We start from the raw sequence: 27,520 nt of genomic DNA, 5'->3' as shown, positions 1-27,520 counted from the left end.
TCCATCTGAGCTCCCAGGGACAGCTGGGGGCTGGCAGCTGTGCCCGGGGGGCTGAAGGAGGCAGAGCCTGGGAAGAGACCTTGAGAGCCTTCTGAAGGTAGGAGGGGAGAGAAGGGAAGTGGGGGTCACCCCCTGGGGAGGGTGGGCTGGAGGGGAAGGAAAAGGTCTCCAGCTGGGTGAGCTGCTGCAGCTGAAGGAGGTGAGGGGTGCCTGGCACTGAGCTGGGTGCCTGGCACTGAGCTGGGTGCCTGGCACTGAGCTGGGTGCCTGGCACTGAGCTGGGTGCTCTGGGACCAGCTTCCTGCTGCGAGTGTGGAGGAGGAAGCAGGAGGAGGGAAGTGAAGCTTGGGAGGGTGTGAACGTGGGGACAAAGTGTGGCATGGGAAGGGCCCCACATGGCCCCCACCGGCTCATGGGGACGGAAGGGACTTTGCCCCCAGCGAGGGGCTGGGGGGTGTGGGGAGCCTGCGGTGCCCCCTGGGGCACATCCTGGGCGTGATGCTGGCAGCCAGCTCCGTGCGGGCGCGGGGGGTGCAGCCCTGGCTCAGCAGCCCCGGGGGCAGTGCTGCCGGCGGCAGGGGAGGAGGAGATGTGGTGGTCCCTGGCGGCAGGCTGCTGGCCCACCCCAGTGCCAGGCCCTCGGCGTGCAGCTGCTTGGCAGGGGCCCTCGGGGGGACCCATCCTGGCCGCAGGGCTGGGGCTGCCGAGGGCTGGAGGGGAGGCAGCCGCTGCCGTCGAGGGATGCCCATCCGAGGGATGCCCATCCGAGGGATGCCCCCTGACTCCTGCCGCGGCGCTGGGAGCCCTTCGCCCCGTGCCAGCCTGGGTGCCCAGCAGCCCCCAGCTCAGGCAGTGCCCTGTGGGGCAGAGCACTGCCGGGGGCGGCTCCTCCCCTGCGGGAGGCAGCCTTGGGCTCGGGGTGGGGCTCTGCCCGGCCACAGGAGCCCGACGGGTCCCGGAGCTGCCCGGGCAGTGCCCAGGCTGCCGCCCCCCGTAAGTCTCTGCCGAGCGGTGCGGGGCAGGGCCGGCAGGCACTGGTGCCAGGGGAGGGTCTCCGGGGGGGTGGGGGCAGGGTGGTGGCCTCGGGGGTCCTCGGTCAGCTGCGGGGACCAGGTAAGAGTCTCCTTGGCAGGCTGCCCGCACCCCCCTCGCCCCCCCACGCTGCGGGGCTGGGGGACCCCTGGGGATGACCTAAAGCTCTGCCCCCTCTGCCCTCCCTTTGCGACTGCCTTGGAGCATGGCATGGGCGTGGGCATGGGGCTGCGGCCCCGGCTGGTCCCGGCAGTGCCCTCACCAGCCACGATCTGCCCCTCGGGGGCACTGTGCCATGTCCTGGCGCCGTGTCCTGCCCCTCTCCAGCCTGGAGACCTGCGCTGGGCACTGACCCTGGCGCTCACCCCCCCCCCCCCCCACCCCGGGTGCCACCCAGCCTTGCCCTGCCTCAGTTTCCCCCGGCGAGGAAAGCTGCCCTGGCAGGGGGGGGCTGAGCCCTGCTTGCCCCTCGCTGCCCCCGCGCAGACAGCCCCAACCCTGCCCGGGGGGCAGCCGAGGGGCAGCCGTGCCCAGCCGTGCCCAGCTGGCAGCCTCAGCGGCTCCTTCCCCTCTGCTGCTGGGAGCCGCAGCCCTTGCGGCCGGGAGGCTCCCGGAGCTTGGCACCCGGCGAGTGCCCCCTGCCCCACGCCCTCATGCCCTGGGGTGCAGGACAGCTCTGGGTGCCCACCCCTCTGGGTGCCCACCCCTCGGGGTGCCACGCAGCCTTCTCCCTACCTTGTCTTCCCCCGGCGTGGAAAGCTGCCGCTGGCAGCAGGGTGCTGAGCTCGTCCTTGTGCCCCTGCCGTGCCCTCCGGGGCGGGTGGGTGCTGGGCACGTCCCCAGTGGGCCGTGGGGCCGTGGGGAAGGCGCTGGGGCAGGGCCAGGGCTGCTCTGTTGGAGGCACTCGGGTGGGAGCCCAGGGGCTGCTGCCCCCCGGCCGTGTGCCCACGGCAGCCCCTGGCCGTGCCCCTCTGACTGGGCTGCTCCGTGGGGGCAGAACTCCAGAGCCCACTGTGGGGGCTCAGTGTGGGGGCTCAGAGTGGGGGCTCAGAGTGGGGGCTCAGTGTGGGGGCTCAGTGTGGGGGCTCAGTGTGGGGGCTCGGTGTGGGGGCTCAGTGTGGGGGCTCAGTGTGGGGGCTCGGTGTGGGGGCTCAGTGTGGGGGCTCAGAGTGGGGGCTCGGTGTGGGGGCTCAGGGTGGGGGCTCAGTGTGGGGGCTCGGTGTGGGGGCTCAGTGTGGGGGCTCAGTGTGGGGGCTCAGAGTGGGGGTTCAGTGTTGGGGCTCGGTGTGGGGGCTCAGGGTGGGGGCTCAGTGTGGGGGCTCGGTGTGGGGGCTCAGTGTGGGGGCTCAGTGTGGGGGCTCAGAGTGGGGGTTCAGTGTTGGGGCTCGGTGTGGGGGCTCAGGGTGGGGGCTCAGTGTGGGGGCTCAGAGTGGGGGCTCAGTGTGGGGGGTCAGTGTGGGGGCTCAGTGTGGGGGGTCAGTGTGGGGGCTCGGTGTGGGGGCTCAGGGTGGGGGCTCGGTGTGGGGGCTCAGAGTGGGGGTTCAGTGTTGGGGCTCGGTGTGGGGGCTCAGGGTGGGGGCGCAGTGTGAGGCAGGGCTGGGGCAAGGCGAGGGCAAGCCCCCAAGCCCCGCGGGCTGCCTGCCCTCCGTGCCCTCAGCCTGTGCCCAAGGGGTGTGGGCAGCAGCTCCTGTGCCCTGCAGGATGGGGCCCTGCCAGCCCTTGGCCACCCAGCTCCGTCCCAGCACATCCATGGCCTTGGTGCTGAGCTCTGGGCTCAGAACCTCACCTCCAGGCTGGCTGCAGGGGGAGTCCCTTCGGCCTGGGGGGGTCCCTCCAGCTGCTCCCCTGATGGCTGCAGGAGGCTTTGGGAAGAGCTGTGAGTGCCCCCAGGTCTGCCCACGCTCTGCTCCAGCCAGGACACAGACTTCAAGCAGCTCCAGGAGCTTCTTACCCCCTGAGCACGTTGAGGAGCCAGAGCTGAGCCACCCCTGGGCTCCAGCTCCTCTGCTCCCCTTGCCCGAGGAGGCTCTCAGCAGGCAGAGAGCTGCAACCTCTCTTCTAGTGTCTGCTCTCTGAGCAACAAGCAAAGCTCCCTGGGGGAGGCCAAGGGGCACAGGGGGAAGCAGGGCAGGCACTGGGTGCTGCACCAGCCCCAGCTGCTCTGCACTGCCCTGCTCAGATGCCAACAGCCCTGCCAAGGACTCCTGCATGCTCCAGGAGGCACAGCAGGAGCAGAGCTGCTGCATGGCCTCTGCTGCCTGGGCACTCTGGGTGGGCTGGGAGCATCCTCTGCACAGCACCAGGTGGTGCAGGGAGGTGTCTAAGGAGAACTCTGTTTGGTGAGGAGCTTGAGTCGAGCTGGCAATGGGCACTGGCACCCCAAAGAGTCACCTGTGGCTGGGCTGCAGGCAGAGCAGGGAGAGCAGCAGCACAGGGAGGGGATTCTGCCTCTGCTCTGCTCAGCTCTCACCTGCAGCTCTGCCTCCAGCTCTGGGGAACACAGCACAAGGACCTGGAGCTGCTGCAGAGGCTCCAGAGGAGGGCACCAAGGAGATCAGAGGCTGCAGAACCTCTGCTGTGGGCACAGGCTGGGAGAGTTGGAGCAGAGCTCAGAGCAACCTTCCAGTGCCTGAAGGGGCTGCAGGAGAGCTGGAGAGGGACTTTGGGCAAGGGCTGGGAGTGGCAGGAGGAGGGAGAATGGCTTAGAGCTGGGAGAGGGGAGAGGGAGAGTGGAGAGGAGGAAGGAATTGTTGAGAGTGAGGGTGGGGAGAGACTGGCACAGGTCGAGGGTGGTGAGACACTGGCACAGGTTTGCCCAAAGATCACATTGGGTGCTTCTGTGCTCCACAGCCTCCCTGGAGGTGCTCAGCACCAGGCTGGATGAGTCCCTGAGCACCCTGTGCTGGTGGGAGCTGTCCCTGCCAAGCAAGGTGGCACTGTGGGCAGCTGGGCTGGGGCTGCTGTGTCTGCCCACCCTCAGCTGGGCACTCAGCTCCCTCTCCCAGGGCATTCCTGGGCATATCCATGCTGGAAAAGCCCCGGGCAAGCACAGCAGCCTTTAGCCTCCTGCCACACCTCTGCTGCAAGGCAAAGCACCTCAAGGGCACTACAGATTCCTTCAAGGTGGCACTGCCCTCCCTGCCAGGCGTCCTGCTGGCCAAGGGGCATGGCTGGGGCTGGGCAAGCAGAGCTGCAGGGGGTGGAGAGCAGCAGGGCAGACAGGGGGGGGGGGCTGGGAGCAGCTCAGGCTCCTTTTAGCTCTCAGCTCTTGGTGCCAGGTCTGGAGGGTTTGGTGACTGCTCCTGGGGTGTCAGCCTGACCCAAAGGCTCTCCCCGAGGTGCCAGCTGAGTTCCTCCTGCCTGCAGCTCCAGGGCTGCCCTCTGAGGTGCCGCAGGGCACTCAGGTGTGCTGGGGCTGGGCTGCCTTTGGTCCCCGGCTGCTGTTCTCTCCTGGCTGGGTCGGGGTCTCCTGCTCCTTGCCCCCTGCACAGGCTGCCCCGTGGCTGCCTCTGGGTGCTCTGGGTCAGCCCTAGGAAGGCATCCAGGTGTGCCCACAGCGTCCTGCCCGGGGGTGGTTGCTGTCCCCAGGCTGTGCCCTGGCCTGACCTGTCCTTTCCTCCCGCAGACTCCGGCACGGCCGCGCCATGCGCTGCTCCCCGAGACGTGCCCTGGCAGCTGCCCTCGCAGCCTCCTCCCTCCTCCTCCTCCTCTTCCTCCTCCTCCACAGGAGCTGGCAGCAGGAGGAGAGTCCCCTGGAGGAGAATCCCCTGGAGGAGAGTCCCCTGGAGGAGAATCTCCTGGAGGTGAGTCCCCCACCAGTGCAATCCCACGGGAGGGGATGGTGGAGCATCTTCTCCTCCCTGCCTGCCCCACATGGACCCAAACCCCAGCCCCAGCCCTGCTCCTGCCCTGCTCTGTGTCACCCCAGCCCCAGCTCTGCTCCTGCCCTGCTCTGTGTCACTCCAACCCCAGCTCTGCTCCTGCCCTGCTCTGTGTCCCCCCAACCCCAGCCCTGCTCCTGCCCTGCTCTGTGTCACCCCAGCCCCAGCTCTGCTCCTGCCCTGCTCTGTGTCACCCAACCCCAGCTCTGCTTCTCTCCTGCTCTGTGTCACCCAACCCCAGCTCTGCTCCTGCCCTGCTCTGTGTCACCCAACCCCAGCTCTGCTCCTGCCCTGCTCTGTGTCACCCCAACCCCAGCTCTGCTCCTGCCCTGCTCTGTGTCACCCAACCCCAGCTCTGCTTCTCTCCTGCTCTGTGTCACCCCAACCCCAGCTCTGCTTCTCTCCTGCTCTGTCACCCCAACCCCAGCTCTGCTCCTGCCCTGCTCTGTGTCACCCCAACCCCAGCTCTGCTCCTGCCCTGCTCTGTGTCACCCAACCCCAGCTCTGCTCCTCTCCTGCTCTGTGTCACCCCAACCCCAGCTCTGCTCCTGCCCTGCTCTGTGTCACCCAACCCCAGCTCTGCTCCTGCCCTGCTCTGTGTCACCCAACCCCAGCTCTGCTCCTGCCCTGCTCTGTGTCACCCCAACCCCAGCTCTGCTCCTGCCCTGCTCTGTGTCACCCCAACCCCAGCTCTGCTCCTGCCCTGCTCTGTGTCACCTCAACCCCAGCTCTGTTCCTGCCCTGCTCTGTGTCACCCAACCCCAGCTCTGCTCCTGCCCTGCTCTGTGTCACCCCAGCCCCAGCTCTGCTCCTGTCCTGTGTCACCTTAACCCCATCTCTGCTCCCTGGGGCTGCCTTGTGCCCCAGGGCCTCCCTGATTCCCGAAGCTGGGTGCCCAGCACAGGGCTCCCCCTCACTTCTGTGTCCCACTCCCTGTGCCATTCCCCTCTGCTCACACGTCTCTGCTGCCCTGGCTCTGCCCTGGCTCAGCCCTGCCTGCCTGTGGCTCCCCTGCAGGTGCAGGAGCTTTGGAACTCGACCCCATCCACGGTGCTGCTGCAGCTGCCGGCAGGAGGAGCTGAGCGCATCCTGCGGGACACGGATGGCTTCTCGGCGCTCCGCAGCGTCCCCTTCCAGCTCCTGGCTGGCTCCCTGACGCCGCACAGAAGTGAGTGGCCCTGGGGCTCCGCAGGGTCTGGCCGCGCACAGCTTCCCCCATCACAGCTGCACCTCCCAGCAGGGACCTGCCCCAGCACTGCTGCTGCTGCTGGGAGCTGCTTCCAGCCTCTCCGGGGTGGGCACCTGCTGGTCTCTGCACACCTCCTCCCTGCCCTGGCTCAGGGCAAGGTCTGTGTGCTCCAGGTCTGTGCTCCTGCACCCTGGGACTTGGGTGGCTCAGAGCATGGTCTGAGTTCTCCAGGTCTGTGTGCTCCAGGTCTGTGTGCTCCAGGTCTGTGCTCCTGCACCCTGGGACTTGGGTGGCTGCAGAGCAAGGTCTGTGTGCTCCAGGTCTGTGCCCTGCACCCTGGGACTTGGGTGGCTGCAGAGCAAGGTCTGTGTGCTCCAGGTCTGTGTGCTCCAGGTCTGTGCTCCTGCACCTGGGACTTGGGTGGCTGCAGAGCAAGGTCTGTGTGCTCCAGGTCCATGCTCCTGCACCCTGGGACTTGGGTGGCTGCAGGTATTCTGGGTGTCCCTCTGTGAGGGGGGGGCTGAGGTCCCAGCTCAGTGGGCTCCAGTTTCTTGTTCTCCAGTAAGGAAAGTGCAGAGAGTGAACTGGGCACAGCTGCCTGGTGTGGGAGTGACTCAGTTGGGGCAATTCATGGAGCAGGAATTCTAACCTGTGTAGTTATTTTCTGTCCCCAGAGCCCTGCCCACAGCAGTTCCATTTGGGCTCTAATTCAGTGGGGGAAAACCTTCCCAAGATGCTTATAGGAAATTAATTCACGGAGGAGAATCAGAACATTGCAGAGGTTTAGCCACAAAATGGCTCTGCCACACTCAGCTTGAGGCCATTCCCCCTTGTTCTGTCTCCAGAGAAGAGACCTGCAGCAGCCTCTCAGCCAGCTCCCTGGGCAGCCTCTTGCAGTGCTCCAGCAGCCTCCTGCTGCAGAACTTGCTCCTCACATCCAGTCTCAATCTGCTCTGCTCCACTTTGCAGCCACTGCCCTCGGCCTGTCCCTGCAGGCCTTTGGGAGCAGTCTCTCTGCAGCCTGCTTGCAGCCCCTTCAGGCACTGCCAGGCTGCTGTTAGCTCTCCCTGGAGCCTTCTCTCCTCCAGGCTGAACACCCTCAGCTCCCTCAGCCTGTCCCCACAGCAGAGCTGCTCCAAGCCCTCACCATTTCTGTGTCTTCCTCTGGACCCTCTCCATCAGGTCCATGTCCTGCCTGTGCTGAGGGCTCCAGAGCTGATGCAGCACTGCAGGGGAGGTCTCAGCAGAGCAGAATCCCCTCTGGATCTGCTGGCAGTGAAGCTTTGGATGCAGCCCAGGCTGCCCCTGGCCTCCTGTGCTGCAGGCTCACACTGCCTGCTCCTGCCCAGGCCCTGCAGGTGCTGAGCACAACTCTTCTGCTCCCAGCCTCAATCTGCCCTGCTGGGCTCTGAAGCCACTGCCCTCGTCCTGTCCCTGCTGCCATCAGTCTCTCTGCAGCCTTCCTGCAGGCCCCCTCAGGTCACTCACTCGAGGGAGCTGGGATTGGTTAGCCTGGAGAAGAGGAGGCTCAGGGGAGACCTCATTGCTGTCTGCAACTACCTGAGGGGAGGTTGTGGCCAGGAGGAGGTTGCTCTCTTCTCTCAGGTGGCCAGCACCAGAACAAGAGGACACAGCCTCAGGCTGTGCCAGGGGAGATTTAGGCTGGAGGTGAGGAGAAAGTTCTTCCCTGAGAGAGTCATTGGACACTGGAATGGGCTGCCCGGGGAGGTGGTGGAGTCGCCGTCCCTGGAGCTGTTCAAGGCAGGACTGGACGTGGCACTTGGTGCCATGGTCTGGCCTTGAGCTCTGTGCTAAAGGGTTGGACTTGATGATCTGTGAGGTCTCTGCCAACCCTGATGACACTGTGATGCTGTGACACTGTGAGGTCTCCCCGGAGCCCTCTCCCCTCCAGGCTGCGCAGGCTCAGCTCCCTCAGCCTCTCCTTTGCCTGGCAGAGTTCCTGGCCGTGGGCCTGGCCTCGGTGCGGCGCCCCCGCGGGTTCTACCTCCCGGCCACGCTGCAGTCTCTCTTCAGCCAGTCGACGGAGGAGGAGCTGCAGGAGCTGGTGGTGGTCGTGCACCTGGCGGACGCTGACCCCGCCTGGAACAGGCAGGTGGCTGCCAGCCTCGCCCGCAGCTTCGCGGGGCGCATCCTGCGGGGGCAGCTGCTGCTCATCCACGCCCCGCAGCGCTGCTACCCCAGCCTGGAGGGGCTCAAGAGGAACTACAACGACCCCGAGGAGCGAGTGCGCTTCAGGTCCAAGCAGAACCTGGACTACGCCTTCCTCCTCGCCTTCGCCGCCAACCTCTCCTCCTACTACCTGATGCTGGAGGACGATGTGCGGTGCGCCAGGTCCTTCCTCACCGCCATCCGCGGGGCCGTGGCCGCCCGGGCAGGCTCCGCCTGGGCCACGCTGGAGTTCTCCAAGCTGGGCTACATCGGGAAGCTCTACCGCGCCGCGGAGCTGCCTCGCCTGGCCGCCTTCCTGCTGCTCTTCTACCAGGAGATGCCCTGCGACTGGCTGCTCAGCCACTTTCGCCTGCTGCTCGCCCAGAAGGAGGTCATCCGCTTCACGCCCTCCCTCTTCCAGCACAGAGGTCTCTACTCCTCCTTCCAGGGCACCCTCAACCGCCTGGAGGACGACGAGTTCCAGGCGGACGCGGCGGAGCTGCCCGACAACCCCCCGGCGGCCCTCTTCACCAGCATGGCTGTCTTCGAGCACCACCAGCCGCTGGAAGCCTACAGCAGGGCCGGGGGCTACTTCTGGGGCAAGGACCCCAGGGCTGGCAGCGTCTTCTCCATCGTCTTCCAGCAGCCCACCCGCGTCAGCCGTGTGCGGGTCCTGACCGGCTCCGCGGAGCGCCCGCAGGACTTCCTGCGCTCGGGGGTGCTGGAGCTGGGCCGGGGGCGGCAGAGGGGCGGCAGGGACTGCTCTGCCTACACCCCCGTGGGCACCTTTCAGGAGGGCACCTTCGACGGGCAGGGGCTGGAGAGGAGCGTGCGGGGCCCCGTGGGGTGCGTGCGGGTGCGGGTGACGCGGGGGCAGAGCGAGTGGCTCATCATCCGCAGCGTGCAGGTCTGGGCTGCCCGCGGGTCCTGAGGGGGGCAGGGTGCCAGAGCAGCTGGAGGGGTGCCCTGGGGGCCTCTCTTCTCCTCACTCCCCTTTTCGATAAGGAAGTAAATTATTGCCTCGGCCAGAGCGCAGCAGAGAGGCTGCAGGCAGTGAGCATCTCCTGTGGGGCCAGGCTGAGGCAGCTGGGGCTGGCAGCTGGCAGCAGAGCAGCCTGAGGGCTGCCCTCAGTGCTGTGCTCAAGCTGGGCAGGGCAGTGTGGGCAGGACGCAGGCAGGCTCTGCCCAGGGGTGGCCAAGGGCAGCAGAAGGGGCACTGGGGGCAAGCTGGAGCAGAGGAGGTGGCAGGGGAAGAGGAGGGGAAGCTTTGTGAGTGTGAGGATGCTGGAGCCTGGAGCAGGCTGCCCAGAGAGGCTGTGGAGCTCCTTCTGGGACTTGCCAAACCCTCCTGGCTGTGCTCCTGTGTGCCCTGCCCTGGGCTGTCCTGCTCTGGCAGGGGCTTGGGCTGGAGATGATCTCCAGAGGTCCCTTCCAGCCCCTGATGTTCTGTGGTCCTGCAGGGCCTGTGAGGTGCCTGAAGCTCTGGGGGTGAAGGACTCAAAATGCAGAGCCAGAGCTCCTCAGTGCTGATCCATGGCTGAAGGGCAGGGGGACAGACCCTGCTCAGTGGTGCCCAGGGACAGACCCTGCTGAGTGGTGCCCAGGGACAGACCCTGCTGAGTGGTGCCCAGGGACAGACTCTGCTGAGTGGTGCCCAGGGACAGATGCTGCTCAGTGGTGCCCAGAGACAGACCCTGCTCAGTGGTGCTCAGGGACAGACCCTGCTGAGTGGTGCCCAGGGACAGACCCTGCTGAGTGGTGCCCAGAGACAGACCCTGCTGAGTGGTGCCCAGGGACAGATGCTGCTCAGTGGTGCCCGGGGACAGACCCTGCTCAGTGGTGCCCAGGAACGGGACAAGCAGCAGTGGGCACAAATTGGAACCTGGGCAGGAGGAGAAACTTCTTTGCTGTGAGGGTGCTGGAGCCTGCAGCAGGCTGCCCAGAGAGGTTGTGGAGTTTCCTGCTCTGGAGACTTTCCCACCCCAGCTGGATGTGTCCCTGTGTGCCCTGCCCTGGGTGCTCCTGCTCTGGCAGGGGGCTTGGGCTGGACGATCTCTGGAGGTCCCTTCCAGCCCCTTATTCTCTGTGGCTGTTTTGGGGGGTGGCAGCTGCTGGGGGGTGAGTGGGACAGAGGCTGTGAGTGGTGCTGGGGGATGCAGAGGAGCAGAGCCTTGGGGGCTGCAGGAAACATTTCCTCCCTGGGCAGGATGATGCACAGCACGGAGCCAATCAGCTAATTAACACACCGAGTAATTAACCAGCAGTGGGGTCTCTGCAGCCTACCCCCACCCCCCTGCAGCCTACCCCCACCCCCTGCCCCAGCTGAGTTCCCTAACTCACCGACGGCAGCTTCTGACCATTCTCCCCTGCCCCAGCCCGATGCAAGCTGCTCCTGGCAGGCAGGAGGGGCAGTGCCGCCCATCAAACCTCTCACCTCGCAGGATGAGGGACCCAGAACCGGGGTCTGCGGGAGCAGAGCTCCTGCCAGCGCTGCCCGCTGCCGCCTCGGTGCTGCCCGCAGGGCAGCAGCCACCAGATGGACCCCTCCCAGCGGCAGGCTCCCTGCGCCGCCGCCCGCACCCAGCGCTGCCCTGCCGCGGCTCACGGAGCTACAGAGGGGCTCCAGTGGGCGCTCCCCGGCCGCTCCCTGCCCCTCCTGAACTCCAGAGCACAGAACTGGACACAGTACTCCAGGTGTGGTCTCAGCAGGGCAGAGCAGAGGGGCAGGAGAACCTCCCTTGCCCTGAGTGCCCCCCCGGACACCAGTGGCCTCCTTGGCCACCAGGGCACACTGCTGTCCATGGGCACCTGATTGTCCCCAGCACTGCCAGCTGCTGCTCCTTGGAGCTGCTCCCCAGCAGGTCCCTTCTCACCTGCCCTGCTGCAGGAGGTTGTTCCTCCCCAGGGGCAGGACCCTGCTGGAGCCTCAGGAGGTTCCTCACCCCCAGCTCTCCATCCTGGCCAGGCCTCCCTGGCTGGCAGCACAGCCTGAGGGGTGCCACCATCAGGAGTAACCCCCCTCTGTGCCACAGGACAGGTTCTGCTCCTGGGCTCACCACACACAACCTGCACTCTGAGTGTGCCCTCCTGCTGCAGCTTGGCAGCAGAGAGCAGAGTCCAGATGTTGGCTGCTGCTGAGTGCCCAAAACACAACAGCTCTGGTGCCACTCTGCACAGAGGGCACAGCTGTGAGCTCACTGCTGTCTACTGTCCCAGCGTGGTGTGGCTGGAGGGGACCTCTGGAGGTCATCCAGTCCAAGCCCCTGCTCCAGCAGGGCACCACAGCAGCTTGCCCAGGGTCAGTGCCCAGGGGGGTTGGAAGCTCTGCAGAGAACACTCCACAGCCTCTCTGGGCAGCCTGCTCCAGGCCCCAGCACCCTCACACCTCACAGGTTTCTCCTCCTGTTCAGGTGGACCCTCCTGGGCTCCAGTCTGTGCCCACTGCCCCTTGTCCTGTCCCTGGGCACCACTGAACAGAGCCTGGCCTCATCCTCCTGCCCCCCACCCTTTAGCTCTTGCTGAGCACTGCTCAGCTGCCCTCTGGGGCTGCTCTCCTGCAGGCTCTCAGCCCCAGGGCTCTCACACTCCTGAACAGCAGCACCCAAGTTGGTCTTGCCCCATTTTGCCTGCAGAGCAACTGCTCACCCCTGGGAGCCCCAGACCTGGCCCGAGGGACACTTCCTTGGTCGGAGGCAGCAGTCACAGATCTCTGTCTGCCTTTACTAGAGAGCTGCTACGTGGCCAAGCCCAGCAGCCTGCTGGCTCCGTGGATGTTCTCAGTGGGCTCCCCACACACCCTGCAGCACCACTGCAGGTTCTTCCACGCAGCCTGAGCGCAGTCAGAGCTCTTGGAGTGTTCTGAACAGCACAAATGTCACCTCCCCAGGGCTCCAAGACCCAGAGAAGTGCTGCCAGGGCTCCAGGAGAGCTTTGCCTTGCTTCTCCTGGCCACACATGGAGGGGTTTCAGGTGTGGGCATGAACTTTGTCCCCAGGTGTTTTTATCAGGAGGGACAGGAATGAAAGCAGCCTCTTACCTGCTGCTCTGCTCCTGATGAAGGTCCTGCCCAGTTCTGTGATGGTCACCCACAGCTGTGCTGGGGCAGTGGGCAGGCTGCCCTGGGGGCAGTGGGCACCCCCTCTGCTTACAGCAGGAGGAGCAGAAGCTGCAGCTGAGCACTGCAGGGCACCTCCTGCTCTGCCTCCTGGGGCAAGCTGCTGCTGGGCCCAGCCCCACCACGCCCAGCCAACACCAGTGCAAACTGAAGGATGAGGAGGAAGAGGAAAAAGAGCTGCTCTGGAGCAGCCTCAGGTCATTTATCCCACAGTGATAAATGTGATCCCACTGCTTTTATCCCAGGAGGACTCAGGCAGCTCCCAGCACTCGGCACCAGGACCCCTGTGCATGGCAGGGCTGGCTGCTGGGGACATGAGCCCCAGCAAGTGGTGCCTGGCAGGGGTGGCTGCTGGGGACATGAGCCCCAGCAAGTGGTGCCTGGCAGGGGTGGCTGCTGGGGACATGAGCCCCAGCAAGTGGTGCCTGCTGGGTGCAGCCAAGCAGCACTGGGGCAGCACCAGCACTGCCACGCAGCCACAGGGCAGCAAGGGCTGAGAGAGGAGGGGCAAGAGGAGGACAGCAGAGCAGCACTGGGCCTGCTTCTGTCTCTGAGACAGCAAAGCAGAGGGTCAGAGCTTGCAGTCCAACACCACGGTGCCCTGAGGGGTGCCCTGGGGGCAGGGGGCTCAGCCTGGCCTAGCTCAGCATCTTGTGCCGGTCGAACACAGTCTTGCGCTGCTCCTGCACCTGCCGCTTCCAGCGCTGCTGTGCCCCCTCCACCCGCTCCAGCACCGTGTGGGGCCTGGCCCCGGGCACCGCGGGGGCTGCGGCCAGGGACCGAGTGTCCTGCAGGGGGAGAGAAGGGGAAAGAGGTCAGGGCTTGCCCGCCCCAGCAGCAGGAGCTGGCAGCTCAGTGCTGGGAGAGACTCACAGAGCAGCCAGTCCCAACCCCCTGCCATGGGCAGGGACAGCTCCCACCAGAGCAGGCTGCACACAGCCTCAGCCAGCCTGGACTGAAACACCTCCAGGGATGAGGCCTCCACCACCTCCCTGGGCACCCTGTGCCAGGCTCTCACCACCCTCATGCTCAATAACTTCTTTCTCACCTGCAGCCTCACTCTCCCCATTTCCAGCTTTGTTCCATCCCCCCCAGTCCTGCCACTCCCTCACAGCCTCAAAAGTCCCTCCCCAGCTCTCCTGTAGCCTCCTTCAGATCCTGCAAGGCCACAAGAAGGTCCCCTGGGAGCCTTCTCCTCTCCAGCCTGCACAGCCCCAACTCCCTCAGCCTCTCCTCCCAGCAGGGCAGCTCCTGCCCTCTGCTCATCCTCCTGGCCCTGCTCTGGACACCTTCCAGCACCTCCACAGCCCTCCTGTCCCAGGGGCTCCAGCACTGGATGCAGCACTCCAGGTGGGGTCTCAGCAGAGCAGAGCAGGGCTCTTCAGGAGGTTCCTCTCCCCCAGCTCTCCAGCCTGGCCAGGCCTCCCTGGCTGGCAGCACAGCCTGAGGGGTGCCACCATCAGGAGTAACCCCCCCCTGTGCCACAGGACAGGTTCTGCTCATGGGCTCACCACACACAACCTGCACTCTGAGTGTGCCCTCCTGCTGCAGCTTGGCAGCAGAGAGCAGAGTCCAGATGTTGGCTGCTGCTGAGTGCCCAAAACACAACAGCTCTGGTGCCACTCTGCACAGAGGGCACAGCTGTGAGCTCACTGCTGTCTACTGTCCCAGCGTGGTGTGGCTGGAGGGGACCTCTGGAGGTCATCCAGTCCAAGCCCCTGCTCCAGCAGGGCACCACAGCAGCTTGCCCAGGGTCAGTGCCCAGGGGGGTTGGAAGCTCTGCAGAGAAGGAGACTCCACAACCTCTCTGGGCAGCCTGCTCCAGCCTCCAGCACCCTCACAGGTTTCTCCTGTTCAGGTGGAGCCTCCTGGGTGCCAGTCTGTGCCCACTGCCCCTTGTCCTGTCCCTGGGCATCACTGAGCAGAGCCTGGCCCCAGCCTCCTGCCCCCCACCCTTTATCTCTTGCTGAGCACTGCTCAGATGCCCTCTGGGGCTGCTCTCCTGCAGGCTCTCAGCCCCAGGGCTCTCAGCCTTTGCTCCTCAGAGCTGCTCCAAGCCCCTCAGCAGCTTCATAGCCTCCCCAGGACCCTCTCCAGACCCCTCAGCACCTTCATAGCCTTCCCTGGACCCTCTCAAGCAGTTCCCTATCTCTGCAACTGGGGATCCCAGAACTGGATCTGTACACTCCAGATGTGGCCTCAGTGGTGCAGAGGGGCAGGAGAACCTCCCTTGCCCTGCTGCCCACACTGTTCTTCGTGCCCCCCAGGCCCTCAGTGGCCTGCTTGGCTTTCAGGCCACACTGCAGGCTGATGCTGCCATTCTCTCTTCACCCTCCCCCCTGCCTCCCCCCTGCCCTGTGCAGCCTGCAGGGAGCAGCCTCACCTCGCTCTCCTCCTCGTTGTGCAGGGGCTGGGTGTAAGCATCTGGCTTGCGGAGCAGGGGGTCCACCAGCACCAGGAAGGCCATGTAGAGCAGCAGGGCCCCCACCACCGACAGGTAGATGATGATGATCACCTGCAGGCAGGGACAGCAGAGTGCAGCAGGGTCAGCAGTGGTGCTGCTGTGCTTGGCAGTACCTCAGGGCTGGGTCTCAGGGGGCTGGGGCCAGGCTCTTCTCAGCGGTGCCCAGCACAAGAGGTACTGCAAATAAACCTGAGCAGAGAAGCTGCAGCTCCACTCGAGGAGGAACTTCTGTAGTGTGAGAGTGGCAGAGCCCTGGAGCAGCCTGCCCAGAGAAGTGGTGGAGTTTCCTTCTCTGGAGCCACCTAAAGGCCACCTGGATGTGCTCCCGTGTGACCTGCCCTGGGCGGTGCTGCTCCCTTGGGAGGTTGGACTCGACCATCCTGAGGCTCCCTCCAACCTCTGCCACTCTCTGACTCTGTAAGAAGCAGCACAGAGGGCAGGAAGGTGCCCACTGAGCTCTCCCTGATGCCTGAACTCTCCTTCTCCTTTTGCTCTTGCAAAGCTTCTTGCAGGGTGAGCTGCAAGTGGCAGCACTGCAGCAGCTCTGCAGCACTGAGCCAGCTGAGGACACCAACAAGATGTGGGCCCAGGCAGAGGTGTGCTTGGCACTGGCACGTCCCTAGCAAGAAGCCCAAGCTTCAGTGCAGCCTCTTCCTCAATGCCAGAAGCCCTCCTGACTCAGCCATGGTGCCTTTGGGCACAGCTGGGACAGTTTTGTTCTCTCTGTGTGCTTCCAATCATAAAATCATGGAACTGTTTGGGTTGGCAAAGCTCTCTGAGAGCCTCCAGTCCAGCACCAACCCAGCCCCACCATGGCCACCAAATCCTGCCCCCAGGTGCCATGGCCACAGCTTTCCTCAACCCCTCCAGCCATGGGCACTCCACCACCTCCCTGGGCAGCCTCTGCCAGGCCCTCACCACTCCTGCAGCAAACAAACTTTTCCTCCTCTCCAACCTAACCCTGCCCTGGCACAGCCCCAGGACATTTCCTCTCCTTCCATCCCCTGAGCCCAGGCAGCAGAGCCCAACCCCCAGCTGGCTGCAGCCTGCTCTCAGGGAGCTGCAGAGAGCAATGAGCTCTGCCCTCAGCCTCCTCTGCTCCAGGCTGCTCACCCCCAGCTCCCTCAGCTGCCCCTCCCCAGCCCTGCTCTCCAGACCCTTCCCCACCTTTGTTGCCCTTCTCTGGCCATGCCCCAGCCCCTCAATGTCCTTCTTGCAGTGAGGTGCCCAGAGCTGTCCCCAGCACTCAAGATGTGGCCTCAGCATCGCCCGGTCCAGGGGCACCACCACTGCCCTGCTCCTGCTGCCCACACCACTGCTGCCCCGGGCTGGGCTGCTGCTGCTCCAGCAGGGCTGCAGTTCAGCAGGGCCGGGGGTGTGTGGTGTGGCAGGGAGGAGCAGGCAGAGAGCGGGGGCAGGGCTGGCAGTACCTTGATGGTGGTGGTGCTGCGCTCCTCGTAGCGGCACTCGCAGAGCAGGCAGTAGGCTTCCACATCGCTGCCCGGCACCGGCATGGGCTGCACCACGTGCAGGCAGGTGCTGCAAGGCAGGCATGGGGCAGGGGTCACAGACTGCTCTGGGCTGCAGCACACACCTGAAACATCCCCTGCACCCCCTGCACTCAGCAGGGGCACCCCCAGCCAGAGCAGGCTGCTCACAGCCCCACACAACCTGCCCTGCAGTGCTGCCAGCCGTGGGGCAGCTCCCAGCTCTCTGGGCAGCCTGGCACAGGCTCTCCCCAGCCTCAGGGGCAAACATTTCTGCCTCCTCTCCACTCTCAAGCTGCCTCCTTCACTTCCAAACCATCTCCCCTTGGCCTGGCACTACTCTCCTATCCTGGAGTCCTGTACCCCTAAATTCCTGTCCTGCCATGACTTCGGGGGGAGGGGGAAAGCTGCCTGGTTCCCCCCCGCCCTCGCCTGCCCCGCGGGCATGAAGGGGGTGAGCAAAGGGGTCCTGCCCACACGAGGAGTGCCTGTGCAGTGCCCGTGCTGGGATCTGGCTGGGATTGGCTGTGTGCTTTTGTGCCTAAGGCAGTGGTAACTCTGCCCTTTGCCTAGCGAGGGTATAAATATTGGGGGGCTTCCTGCCTTTGGGGTTCCTGCCTTGGGGTCTGTCCCTGCCTGGACGTTTGTGCCTGCCTGAGACTTCTCCCCCCCTCGCCTGGTGCTCTGCTTCAAAAGGGTTGTTTCCCCATTGACACCTTTGTAAGAGCTGAATCACAGTGTCACAGTGTCACAGTCTCACAGTGTCACAGCATCACAGTGTCACAGTGTCACAGTCTCACAGTGTCATCAGGGTTGGAAGAGACCTCACAGCTCATCAAGTCCAACCCTTTAGCACAGAGCTCAAGGCCAGACCATGGCACCAAGTGCCACGTCCAGTCCTGCCTTGAACAGCTCCAGGGACGACGACTCCACCACCTCCCCGGGCAGCCCATTCCAGTGTCCAATGACTCTCTCAGGGAAGAACTTTCTCCTCACCTCCAGCCTAAATCTCCCCTGGCACAGCCTGAGGCTGTGTCCTCTCGTTCTGGTGCTGGCCACCTGAGAGAAGAGAGCAACCTCCTCCTGGCCACAACCACCCCTCAGGTAGTTGCAGACAGCAATGAGGTCTGCCCTGAGCCTCCTCTTCTCCAGGCTAACCAATCCCAGCTCCCTCAGCCTCTCCTCGTAGGGCTGTGCTCAAGGCCTCTCCCCAGCCTCGTTGCCCTTCTCTGGACACACTCAAGCATCAAAATGTCCCTCCTAAACTGGGGGGCCCAGAACTGAACACAGCACTCAAGGTGAGGTCTAAGCAGTGCAGAGTACAGGGGCAGAATGACCTCCCTGCTCCTGCTGGCCACACCATTCCTGATGCAGGCCAGGATGCCACTGGCTCTCTTAACGACTCTCCAACAGCTTCTGCAGGAGAAGGAGACACAAACCTCACCAGGAAGCCATCATGAGCCTGACCCTGAGTTATTTGGGCTCAACTTTATTAGTAAGAAACCTGCTGTTAATTAATAGCTAAAGCCTTTTCCAACTTCTGACTTCCAAAGGAGTCAGATTATCAATGGTATCCCTGTAGGTAATTCTCAAGCAACTCAATCTGCTAATTGAACTAAAGGAATCTTTGTCTATACAGTTCTGGGGAGGGATTTTGGGAAAATAAAATAATTGTTTTTGTATAAAATTCCCAACTCAGCCACACATCAATTCCTGCCTCCACAACAACTCCCTGATCAAGAGTCCATCCCTATCTCTCCTCTACCCCTTGCAGCACTGCAAGGCCACCAGAAGGTCTCCCTGCAGCCTTCTCCCCCCCAGGCTGCACCCCCCCAGCTCTCAGCCTGGCTCCCAGCAGAGCCCTTCCAGCCCTGCCAGCACTGCTGTGGCCTCCTCTGGCCCTGCCCCAGCAGGTCCCTGTCTGTGCTGAGGGGTCCAGAGCTGCCCCAGCACTGCAGGGGGGGTCTGAGCAGGCACAGCAGAGGGGCAGGATCCCCTCCCTGCTCCTGCTGCCCACACTGCTGGGATCAGCCCAGGCCAGGCTTCAGTGCCAGCTCCTGCCCAGCTCTGCACCCCCAGCACCCCCAAGCCCTTCTCCACAGGGCTGCTCCCCAGCCCCTCAGCCCCAGCCCAGCTGACAGCAGAGGCTGCCTTGGCAGCAGCACAAAGACAACAAAGGCAGCAGCAGAAGGTGACAGCAGTGCTCTGAGGGACACTGCAGGGACTGCCCATGCCCTCTCCTGCCACACACTGCCCATGCCCTCTCCTGCCACACACTGCCCATGCCCTCTCCTGCCACACACTGCCCATGTGCCCTCTCCTGCCACACACTGCCCATGTGCCCTCTCCAGCCACACACTGCCCATGTGCCCTCTCCTGCCACACACTGCCCATGTGCCCTCTCCTGCCACACACTGCCCATGTGTCCTCTCCTGCCACACACTGCCCATGTGCCCTCTCCAGCCACACACTGCCCATGTGTCCTCTCCTGCCACACACTGCCCATGTGCCCTCTCCTGCCACACACTGCCCATGCCCTCTCCTGCCACACTGCCCATGCCCTCTCCAGCCACACACTGCCCATGCCCTCTCCAGCCACACACTGCCCATGTGCCCTCTCCTGCCACACTGCCCATGCCCTCTCCAGCCACACACTGCCCATGCCCTCTCCAGCCACACACTGCCCATGTGCCCTCTCCTGCCACACACTGCCCATGTGCCCTCTCCAGCCACACACTGCCCATGTGCCCTCTCCTGCCACACACTGCCCATGTGCCCTCTCCTGCCACACACTGCCCATGTGTCCTCTCCTGCCACACACTGCCCATGTGCCCTCTCCTGCCACACACTGCCCATGTGCCCTCTCCTGCCACACACTGCCCATGCCCTCTCCTGCCACACACTGCCCATGTGTCCTCTCCTGCCACACACTGCCCATGCCCTCTCCTGCCACACACTGCCCATGTGCCCTCTCCTGCCACACACTGCCCATGCCCTCTCCTGCCACACACTGCCCATGTGCCCTCTCCTGCCACACACTGCCCATGTGCCCTCTCCTGCCACACACTGCCCCTCTGCCTCCTCAGGGCTGCAGTGCTGCTGGGAGGGCCTGGAGGCTGCTCCCCTGCCCGCTCAGCGCTGTGCCTGCCCTCCCGGCCCGGCTGGCACATCTGCCTGGCTGGCTTCCCCTGCGGGCACGGGCAGGGGTGGGCTCCCCGGGCCCGGCTCGGCCCTGCCCCGGGGCACTCACCAGTCCTTCTGGGAGACGTTCCTGTTGTAGATGTGGCCGCTGACGTTGCGGTACGGGGGACAGATGCACTTGCAGCGGATGTCCTCCGAGCTCTGCGGGAGCAAAGGTGAGCGAGCACCTGCGGGCACCTCTGCTGCCCCAGCACCCGGGCACAGCCTTCTCTGAGAGAGGGCTTCAGCCCCCTGCACTGCTCTTCCTCCTGCTCTGCTTCTCCCATGCCAGGAAGTTCACAACTTTCTGCTCTGCCCCTGGGGGGCACAGTCTGAGTGCTGGGGGCAGCTCGGGGACCCTCACTCCAAGGACACTGAGGAGCTGCAGCAGGTCCAGAGCAGGGCAACGAAAGTGGGGAAGGGTCTGGAGAGCAGGGCTGGGGAGGGGCAGCTGAGGGAGCTGGGGGTGAGCAGCCTGGAGCAGAGGAGGCTGAGGGCAGAGCTCATTGCTCTCTGCAGCTCCCTGAGAGCAGGCTGCAGCCAGCTGGGGGTTGGGCTCTGCTGCCTGGGCTCAGGGGATGGAAGGAGAGGAAATGTCCTGGGATTGTGCCAGGGGAGGGTTGGGTTGGAGAGGAGGAAAAGTTTCTTTGCTGGAGGAGTGGTGAGGGCCTGGCAGAGGCTGCCCAGGGAGGTGGTGGAGTGCCCATGGCTGGAGGGGTTGAAGGAAGCTGTGGCCATGGCACCTGGGGCCAGGGTTTGGTGGCCATGGTGGGGCTGGGTTGGTGCAGGGCTGGGTGACCTCGGAGGGCTTTGCCAGCCTGAACACTTGGAAGACTCCACGACTCTGCTGCAGGGATGTGGCTGGAGCCTTGCTGCAGGTGTGGCACTGCAGGCTCCTGTGCTCCTGAGGAGGCAGCAGAGCAGGGGAGAGCTCTGCCCTGCAGGGAGCTCTGGGCTGAGCACTCCTCTGCCAGGCTGCCTCAGCCCTGCAGGGGCTCTGCCTCCTGCTGCCCTGCTCTTTCCTGCCTAGTAGATACCCTGGGGGTGGCCATGGTTTGGTGGCCATGGTGGTGCTGGGTTGATGCTGGACTGGATGACCCCAGAGGGCTCTGCCAACCCAACCAATTCTGTGATCCTTCTCCCAGTGGGGCCAGAGGTTCACCTCCCCTCATCTAAGCTGACCTCCCTGCCAGCCCAGATCCATGCAGACCTTCCTGGTTTAAAATGCAAACTCCCAGCCACAGCAGAGGGTGGGCAGAGGTCTCTGTCACAGCCACCCTGATCTCTGCCAACCTCCTGGGACAGGCAGGGACTCCTCTGCCACCCCTGCTGCAGGGTGCAGTGCTGTGGCTGGAGCTCTTCACTCACCTTGCTGGCTTCTGCTGGAGGAGAAAGCAGGCAGCAGAGAAGAGCAACCAGCACCGTGGAGCTCACACACCTCAGGGGGCACTGGGAAAACATCCTGGAAGCCTGAGGAAACACAAAGGGACATCCAGGATAGAGGAACTCAGCTGGGTGCAGCCAGGATGGGTCACTCTCAGCTTGGGGTTTTCAGCTGCTTTGCCCAGGAACATATCCCTGGATCAAAGCCAGACAGAAACTCCTGGGAGCATTTCAACCAGAGCCCCAGGAACACTCCTGCCACAAAAGCTTCCACCACCCACAGCCACACACCCAAACTGCCACAGCCCTGCACCAACAGGGGATGAGAAACCCAACATGAGCCAGCACTGACCCTGGCAGCCCAGAGCCAGTTGAGGGCTGGCTGCAGCCAGAGCAGGGAGAGCAGCAGCACAGGGAGGGGATTCTGCCCCTCTGCTCTGCTCAGACCTTACCTGCAGCACTGCCTCCAGCTCTGGGGAACACAGCACAAGGAGGAGCTGGAGCTGCTGTAGAGGCTCCAGAGGAGGCCACCAAGGAGATCAGAGGCTGCAGAACCTCTGCTGTGGGGACAGGCTGGGAGAGTTGGGGCTGTGCAGACTGGAGAAGGCTCCAGGGAGAGCTCAGAGCAACCTTCCAGTGCCTGAAGGAGCTGAAGGAGAGCTGGGGAGGGACTTTGGACAAGGACTGGGAGTGGCAGGAGGGAGAATGGATTGGAGCAGGGAGAGGAGAGAGGGAGAGTGGAGAGAAAGAAGAGATTGTTGAGAGTGGGGAGAGACTGGCACAAGTTGAGGGTGGTGAGACACTGGCACAGGTTGCCCAGGGAGGTTGTGGAGCACAGAAGCACTCAATATGATCAAAGATCAAAGACCACATTGGGTGCTTCTGTGCTCCACAACCTCCCTGGAGGTGTTCAAGGCCAGGCTGGGTGAATCCTTAAGCAACCTGTGCGGGTGGGAGGTGCTCCTGGCCCATGGGTGATGATCTTGAAGGTCCCTTCTGACCCAATCCATTCTGTGATGCTAAGATGTGAGCCAGACATTGACCACCCAACACTACTTCACTGTGCTGCTTTTGCAGCTGAGGCATTCTCAGTTCTCACAGAGGAGGATAGAAAGGACTTAGAAGACAGGACAGGAGTTGTGTGTCCCTGTGCCAGCTCCAGGCATCATCCCATGGCAGATTTCCAATGGTTCACCTGCTGGAGGCTTCCTTGTGTGTTCTGAGAGGACAACCCCGAGCAGCACTAAAGGCTGGGGCCAGAGGGGCTGAGAGCAGCCAGGCAGAGAGGGAGCTGGGGGTGCTGGGAGAGAGGAGCTGCAGAGGAGCCAGCAGTGCCCAGGTGGGCAGCAGAGCCAATGGCATCCTGGGCTGGCTCAGGAGCAGTGTGGGCAGCAGCACAAGGGAGGTTCTTGTGCCCCTGTGCTCAGCACTGCTCAGGCCACCCCTGCAGTGCTGTGTCCAGTTCTGGGCTCCTCCATTGCAGAGAGCTGCTGAGGTGCTGGAAGGTGTTTGGAGAAGGGCAGCAAGGCTGGGGAGGGGCCTGGAGCACAGCCCTGTGAGGAGAGGCTGAGGGAGCTGGGGGGGTGCAGCCTGCAGCAGAGGAGGCTCAGGGCAGAGCTCATTGCTGCCTGCAGCTGCCTGCAGGGAGGCTGTGGCCAGGTGGGGTTGGGCTCTGCTGCCAGGCAGCCAGGGCCAGAAGAAGGGGACACAGCCTCAAGCTGTGCCAGGGCAGGTCTAGGCTGGATGTTGTTAGGAAGTTGTTGTCAGAGAGAGTGATTGGCACTGGAATGGGCTGCCCAGGGAGGTGGTGGAGTGGCTGTGGCTGGAGGTGTTGCAGCCAAGCCTGGCTGGGGCACTTAGTGCCATGGTCTGGTTGGCTTAGAGGCACCAAGATCCTCTCCACCTAAGCCAAACAGCAGGCAGGAACAAGCTGATCTGCCCAGAGCCACCACAAAGCAGCCCAGCACAGCACTTCTTAACCTTCTGCACCTCAGCTGGCAGAAACCCTCTCCAAAAATGCTCCTTCCCCTCACTCAGCAGCACAGAATCAGAACTGTTTGGGTTGGCAAAGCCCTCTGAGACCCTCCAGCCCCACAGCAGCCCAGCACCACCATGGCCACTGAGCCGTGGCCCCAGGTGCCATGGCCACAGCTCCCCTGACCAGCTCCAGGGGTGGGCACTCCACCACCTCCCTGGGCAGCCTCTGCCAATCCCTGACCACTCTCACAAGAAAGAAATTCGAGCTCTTCACCCAAACTGGTGGTTAGGGCAGGAGCTGTGGAGCTCACTGCACACTGTCAGCACCCCCAGGCTTCAATTCTTAACTCACCAATGAGGGCAAAGGACACAAAGTGGGACCCAGGGAGCTCCACCTCTGCATGAGACACTGCTTTGGTGTGAGGCTGCTGGAGGCCTGCAGCAGGCTGCCCAGAGAGGCTCTGGAGTGTCCTGCTCTGGAGCCTTTCAAATCTCACCTGGATGTGTTCCTGTGTGCCCTGCCCTGGGTGCCCCTGCTCAGACAGGGAGGTTGGATTCAATGATCTCTGGAGGTCCCTTTTGATCCCAGCTGCTCTGTGACTCTGTGATCATGGAGCTGCTACCTGCACTGAAGCCTTAGCCTGCCCAAGCAGATTTAGGTCACCTGCTCAACTCCTGAGTGCTGTTCTGGGCCCAGGCAGGGGGCAGCAGGTGATGTTCTCCCATGTTTGCAGCAACAACAGAAACACCTGGGACGAAGCTCTGACAGCCCCCACCCCAGGTGGGCTGCAAACACCAGCACCCACAAAGGCTCTCCCACCTCTGGTATCACAGAGCCACAGGAGCATCCAGGCTGGCACAGCCCCTCAGGAGCACCAAGCCCAACCTAGAGCCCTGCTCTGCAAGAGTCACCTTAACCCACAGCCCCAAGCACCACATCCAACCCACCTGAAACACAGCCAGGCTTGGGGACTGCAGCACCTCCCTGGGCAGCTCATCCCAGCCCCTGACCACTCTCAACAGGAAAAACTTCCTCCTAATGTCCAATCTGAACCTCCCCAGCCTCAGCTTGAGGCCATTCCCCCTTGCTCTGCCTCCAGCTCCCTGTGAGCAGAGCCCAGCAGCAGCCTCTGCACAGTGTCCCTTCAGGCAGCAGTGAGCTCTGCCTCAGCCTCCTCTGTTCCACACTGCCCATCCCCAGCTCCCTCACTCTCTCCTCAGCAGATTTACTCTCCAGGCCCTTCACAGCTTCTTTGCCCTCCTCTGGACCTGCTCCAGCACCTCCACAGCTCTGCTGCATTGCAGTGCCCCAAACTGCACAGCACACTCGAGCTGTGGCCTCACCAGAGCCCAGCCCAAGGGCACAATCCCCTCCTGCTGCTGCTGGGCACAGCACTTCTAATCCCAGCCAGGATGCCACTGGCCTTCTTGGCTGCCTGGGCACACTGCTGGCTCACACTCAGCTGCCTGGGCACTGCTGGCTCACACTCAGCTGCCTGGGCACTGCTGGCTCACACTCAGCTCCATGGGCACACTGCTGGGCTCACACTCAGCTGCCTGGGCACACTGCTGGGCTCACACTCAGCTGCTGCTGGGCACACTGTTGGGCTCACACTCAGCTGCTGCTGGGCACACTGCTGGCTCACACTCAGCTCCATGGGCACACTGCTGGCTCACACTCAGCTCCTGTCTCTTGCAACCCCCAGGTCCCTTTCTGCCAGCAGCTCTCCAGCCACACTGCCCCAAGGGGTGGTGCCCCAAGTGCAGGAGCTGCATCTGGCCCTGTTGAAACTCATCCCATTCATGCTGGCTCATTGGTCTGAGCCTCTCCAAGCCCCTCTGCAGAGCCTCTCCACCCTCATCCCAACCAGCACTGCCACCTCACCTGGTGCCATCTGCCAACCTGCCCATGCCACTCTCTGTGCCTGAATCGAGGTCGTCAGGAAAGATGTCAAAGGTCACTCAAAGGGGCACCTGCCACAGGCCTTGGAGCTGCTGTTTGCTGAGGGCAGCCCAGCTGAGAGCAGCTGAGCCCAGCTGGGGCTGGAGCAGTGCTGGGGCTGCCAGTGCCGCACAGGCACTGCTGCATGGCTGAGGTCCTGGGGAGTGCTGAACTGACAGCTGCCAGCCACGACCCCCCCAGGGCAGACCCCCAGCAGCCACATGGCTGAGGTCCTGGGGAGTGCTGAACTGACAGCTGCCAGCCACGACCCCCCCAGGGCAGACCCCCAGCAGCCACATGGCTGAGGTCCTGGGGAGCACTGAGCTGACAGCCTCCAGCCACGACCCCCCAAAGCAGACCCCCAGCAGCCACATGGCTGAGGTCCTGGGGAGCACTGAGCTGACAGCCTCCAGCCACGACCCCCCAAAGCAGACCCCCAGCAGCCACATGGCTGAGGTCCTGGGGAGCACTGAGCTGACAGCCTCCAGCCACGACCCCCCCAGATCAGACCCCCAGCAGCCACATGGGTGAGGTCCTGGGGAGCACTGAGCTGACAGCTGCCAGCCACGACCCCCCCAGATCAGACCCCCAGCAGCCACATGGCTGAGGTCCTGGGGAGCACTGAGCTGACAGCCTCCAGCCACGACCCTCCCAGAGCAGATCCCAGCAGCCACATGGGTGAGGTCCTGGGGAGCACTGAGCTGACAGCCTCCAGCCACGACCCTCCCAGAGCAGATCCCAGCAGCCACATGGGTGAGGTCCTGGGGAGCACTGAGCTGACAGCCTCCAGCCATGACCCCCCCAGAGCAGACCCCCAGCGCACCGCCGGCAGCCACCCTGCCCCCCGTGAGCACCTCGGGGGAGCTCTCACCTTCAGCACCGCCTGCAGCCTCTCCAAGGGTTCATCTCCAGAGGCTCTCAGGCGCTGCCCACCACCGCCTGGACCCGAGGCCTGTGCCCTGACCACCCCGACCCGACCCGGCGGGGCCCGGCCCGGAGCAGGCTCCTCCGCCAGCAGCGGCTCCCGCCCCTCCACTCCCGCCAGGGGCCAGGGATGCTCAGCCCTTCAGCGGCTTCCATACCCCGGCTGCACCCCGCACAAGGACCCGGCCTTGCGGGACGGCTCCGGGGCCCCAGGCCGCTGCCCTCACCCGACGAGCAAGCGGCCAGCGAGCCCCCGGCCCACAGCCCCGCACCGCCCGGGCCCGGGGAGGGGGAAGCGGCGAGAAGCGATGAAGGGAACGGACCCGACCCGACCCCAGGGAAGGGGAAGCGGCGGGGAGCGGTGCGGAGAAGTCAGACCGGCCCCAGCCGAGCCCAGCCCTGCCCAGCCCAGCCCAGCCCGGCCCGGCCCTGCCCTGCCCAGCCCAGCCCAGCCCAGCCCGGCCCTGCCCTGCCCTGCCCTACCTGCCCGGCAGCGCCGCTGCGCGACGCCACTCGCCCGGGGCCGCCGCAAGCCCCGCCCGCGCCCCCCACCCTGAAAGCCCCCCCCCCCCCCCATTGGCTACGGCGCTGACGTTTAGAGACAGGCAGCGCCCGCAGCCAATCGGGAGGCAGCGTCCCGGCGGGCGGCTGAGGCCGGGTCCGCTCCGCGCTGGGGCAGGCAGCGGCGGCGGCGGCGAGCGGCGGCCGTGGGCAGTGCCCGGCTGCGGCTCCTGGTGCCGGGCAGCGCTGTCTGCGCCTCGGGCATCCCCGTCTGCGCCTCGGGCATCCCCGTCTGCGCCTCGGGCATCCCCGTCTGCGCCTCGGGCATCCCCGTCTGCGCCTCGGGCATCCCCGTCTGCGCCTCGGGCATCCCCGTCTGCCGCCGAGCCGCACCCTGCGCCTCTCCGGCCCCGCACCTGCCGCCCCAGAGGTGGGGCCGTGGCCGCCATAGCATCCTAGAAAGAAGATGAGCGGCCCACGGCAGCTGTGCTCTGCTCTGGCAGCTGTGCTCTGCTCTGACAGCTGCGGAGTCACAGAAACATGGAATCAGCCAGGCTGGCAGAGAGCTCCAACATCATCCAATCCAACCTAGCACCCAGCCCTACCCAGTCACCCAGACCATGGCACTCAGTGCCCCAGCCAGGCTTTTCTTGAAGACCCCCAGCCACAGCCACTCCACCACCTCCCTGGGCAGCCCATTCCAGTGCCAATCACTCTCTCTGGGAAGAACTTCTCCTAACAACATCCAGCCTAGACCTGCCCTGGCACAGCTTGAGCCTCTGTCCCCATCCTCTGTCGCTGGCTGCCTGGCAGCAGAGCCCAACCCCACCTGGCTACAGCCTCCCTGCAGGCAGCTGCAGGCAGCAATGAGCTCTGCCCTGAGCCTCCTCTGCTGCAGGCTGCACCCCCCCAGCTCCCTCAGCCTCTCCTCACAGGGCTGTGCTCCAGGCCCCTCCCCAGCCTTGCTGCCCTTCTCCAAACACCTTCCAGCACCTCAGCAGCTCTCTGCAATGGAGGAGCCCAGAACTGGACACAGCACTGCAGGGGTGGCCTGAGCAGTGCTGAGCACAGGGACATGTCCCTTTGGGCTCCAAAAACCACAGAGGAAAACAGACTCCTGTGAGCAGAGGCATGCTGGAGAAAGTCAAAATCCTCCCCCCCAGTGGTGCTGAGAAGGCTGGCAACAGAAAATCCCCCAGGGCAGGTGGCTCTTAAGCTGCACAAAGTCACCTCACAACGTAGATGGTGTCCTCCAGCCAGCCCTGAGCTGCTGCTCT

General features: G+C 64.2%; 2 protein-coding genes across 3 annotated transcripts; one reads left to right on the top strand and one right to left on the bottom strand.

Moving 5' to 3' along the window:
- On the top strand, nt 1-9,375 carry LOC135191277 (alpha-1,6-mannosyl-glycoprotein 4-beta-N-acetylglucosaminyltransferase-like). The gene is made up of 4 exons (XM_064173433.1): nt 1-97; nt 4,658-4,835; nt 5,931-6,081; nt 8,058-9,375. The coding sequence occupies exons 2-4, from the start codon at nt 4,677-4,679 to the stop codon at nt 9,200-9,202; spliced, it is 1,455 nt and encodes a 484-aa protein (XP_064029503.1). The 5' UTR covers nt 1-97; nt 4,658-4,676; the 3' UTR covers nt 9,203-9,375.
- A 3,163-nt stretch (nt 9,376-12,538) lies between these two features.
- TMEM9 (transmembrane protein 9) lies at nt 12,539-25,875 on the bottom strand. Of its 2 annotated transcripts, none has more exons than XM_064173444.1 (6): nt 25,690-25,875; nt 20,885-20,986; nt 19,587-19,678; nt 16,280-16,388; nt 14,769-14,900; nt 12,539-13,173 (listed from the first exon to the last, which is right to left on the bottom strand). In XM_064173444.1, exons 2-6 carry the CDS (start codon nt 20,975-20,977, stop codon nt 13,024-13,026), a joined length of 576 nt encoding a protein of 191 aa, XP_064029514.1. In that variant the 5' UTR covers nt 20,978-20,986; nt 25,690-25,875; the 3' UTR covers nt 12,539-13,023. The 2 variants fall into 2 exon arrangements, with proteins under 2 accessions (XP_064029514.1, XP_064029513.1); XM_064173443.1 differs by lacking the exon at nt 25,690-25,875 and adding an exon at nt 21,352-21,433.
- Nucleotides 25,876-27,520: the final 1,645 nt, after the last annotated feature.

The sequence above is a fragment of the Pogoniulus pusillus genome, chromosome 39 (genome assembly GCF_015220805.1).
Source record: "Pogoniulus pusillus isolate bPogPus1 chromosome 39, bPogPus1.pri, whole genome shotgun sequence".
Lineage (NCBI taxonomy): Eukaryota > Metazoa > Chordata > Aves > Piciformes > Lybiidae > Pogoniulus > Pogoniulus pusillus.
Note: the sequence above shows the minus strand (reverse complement) of the source record. Positions and strands in the feature narration are given on the sequence as shown.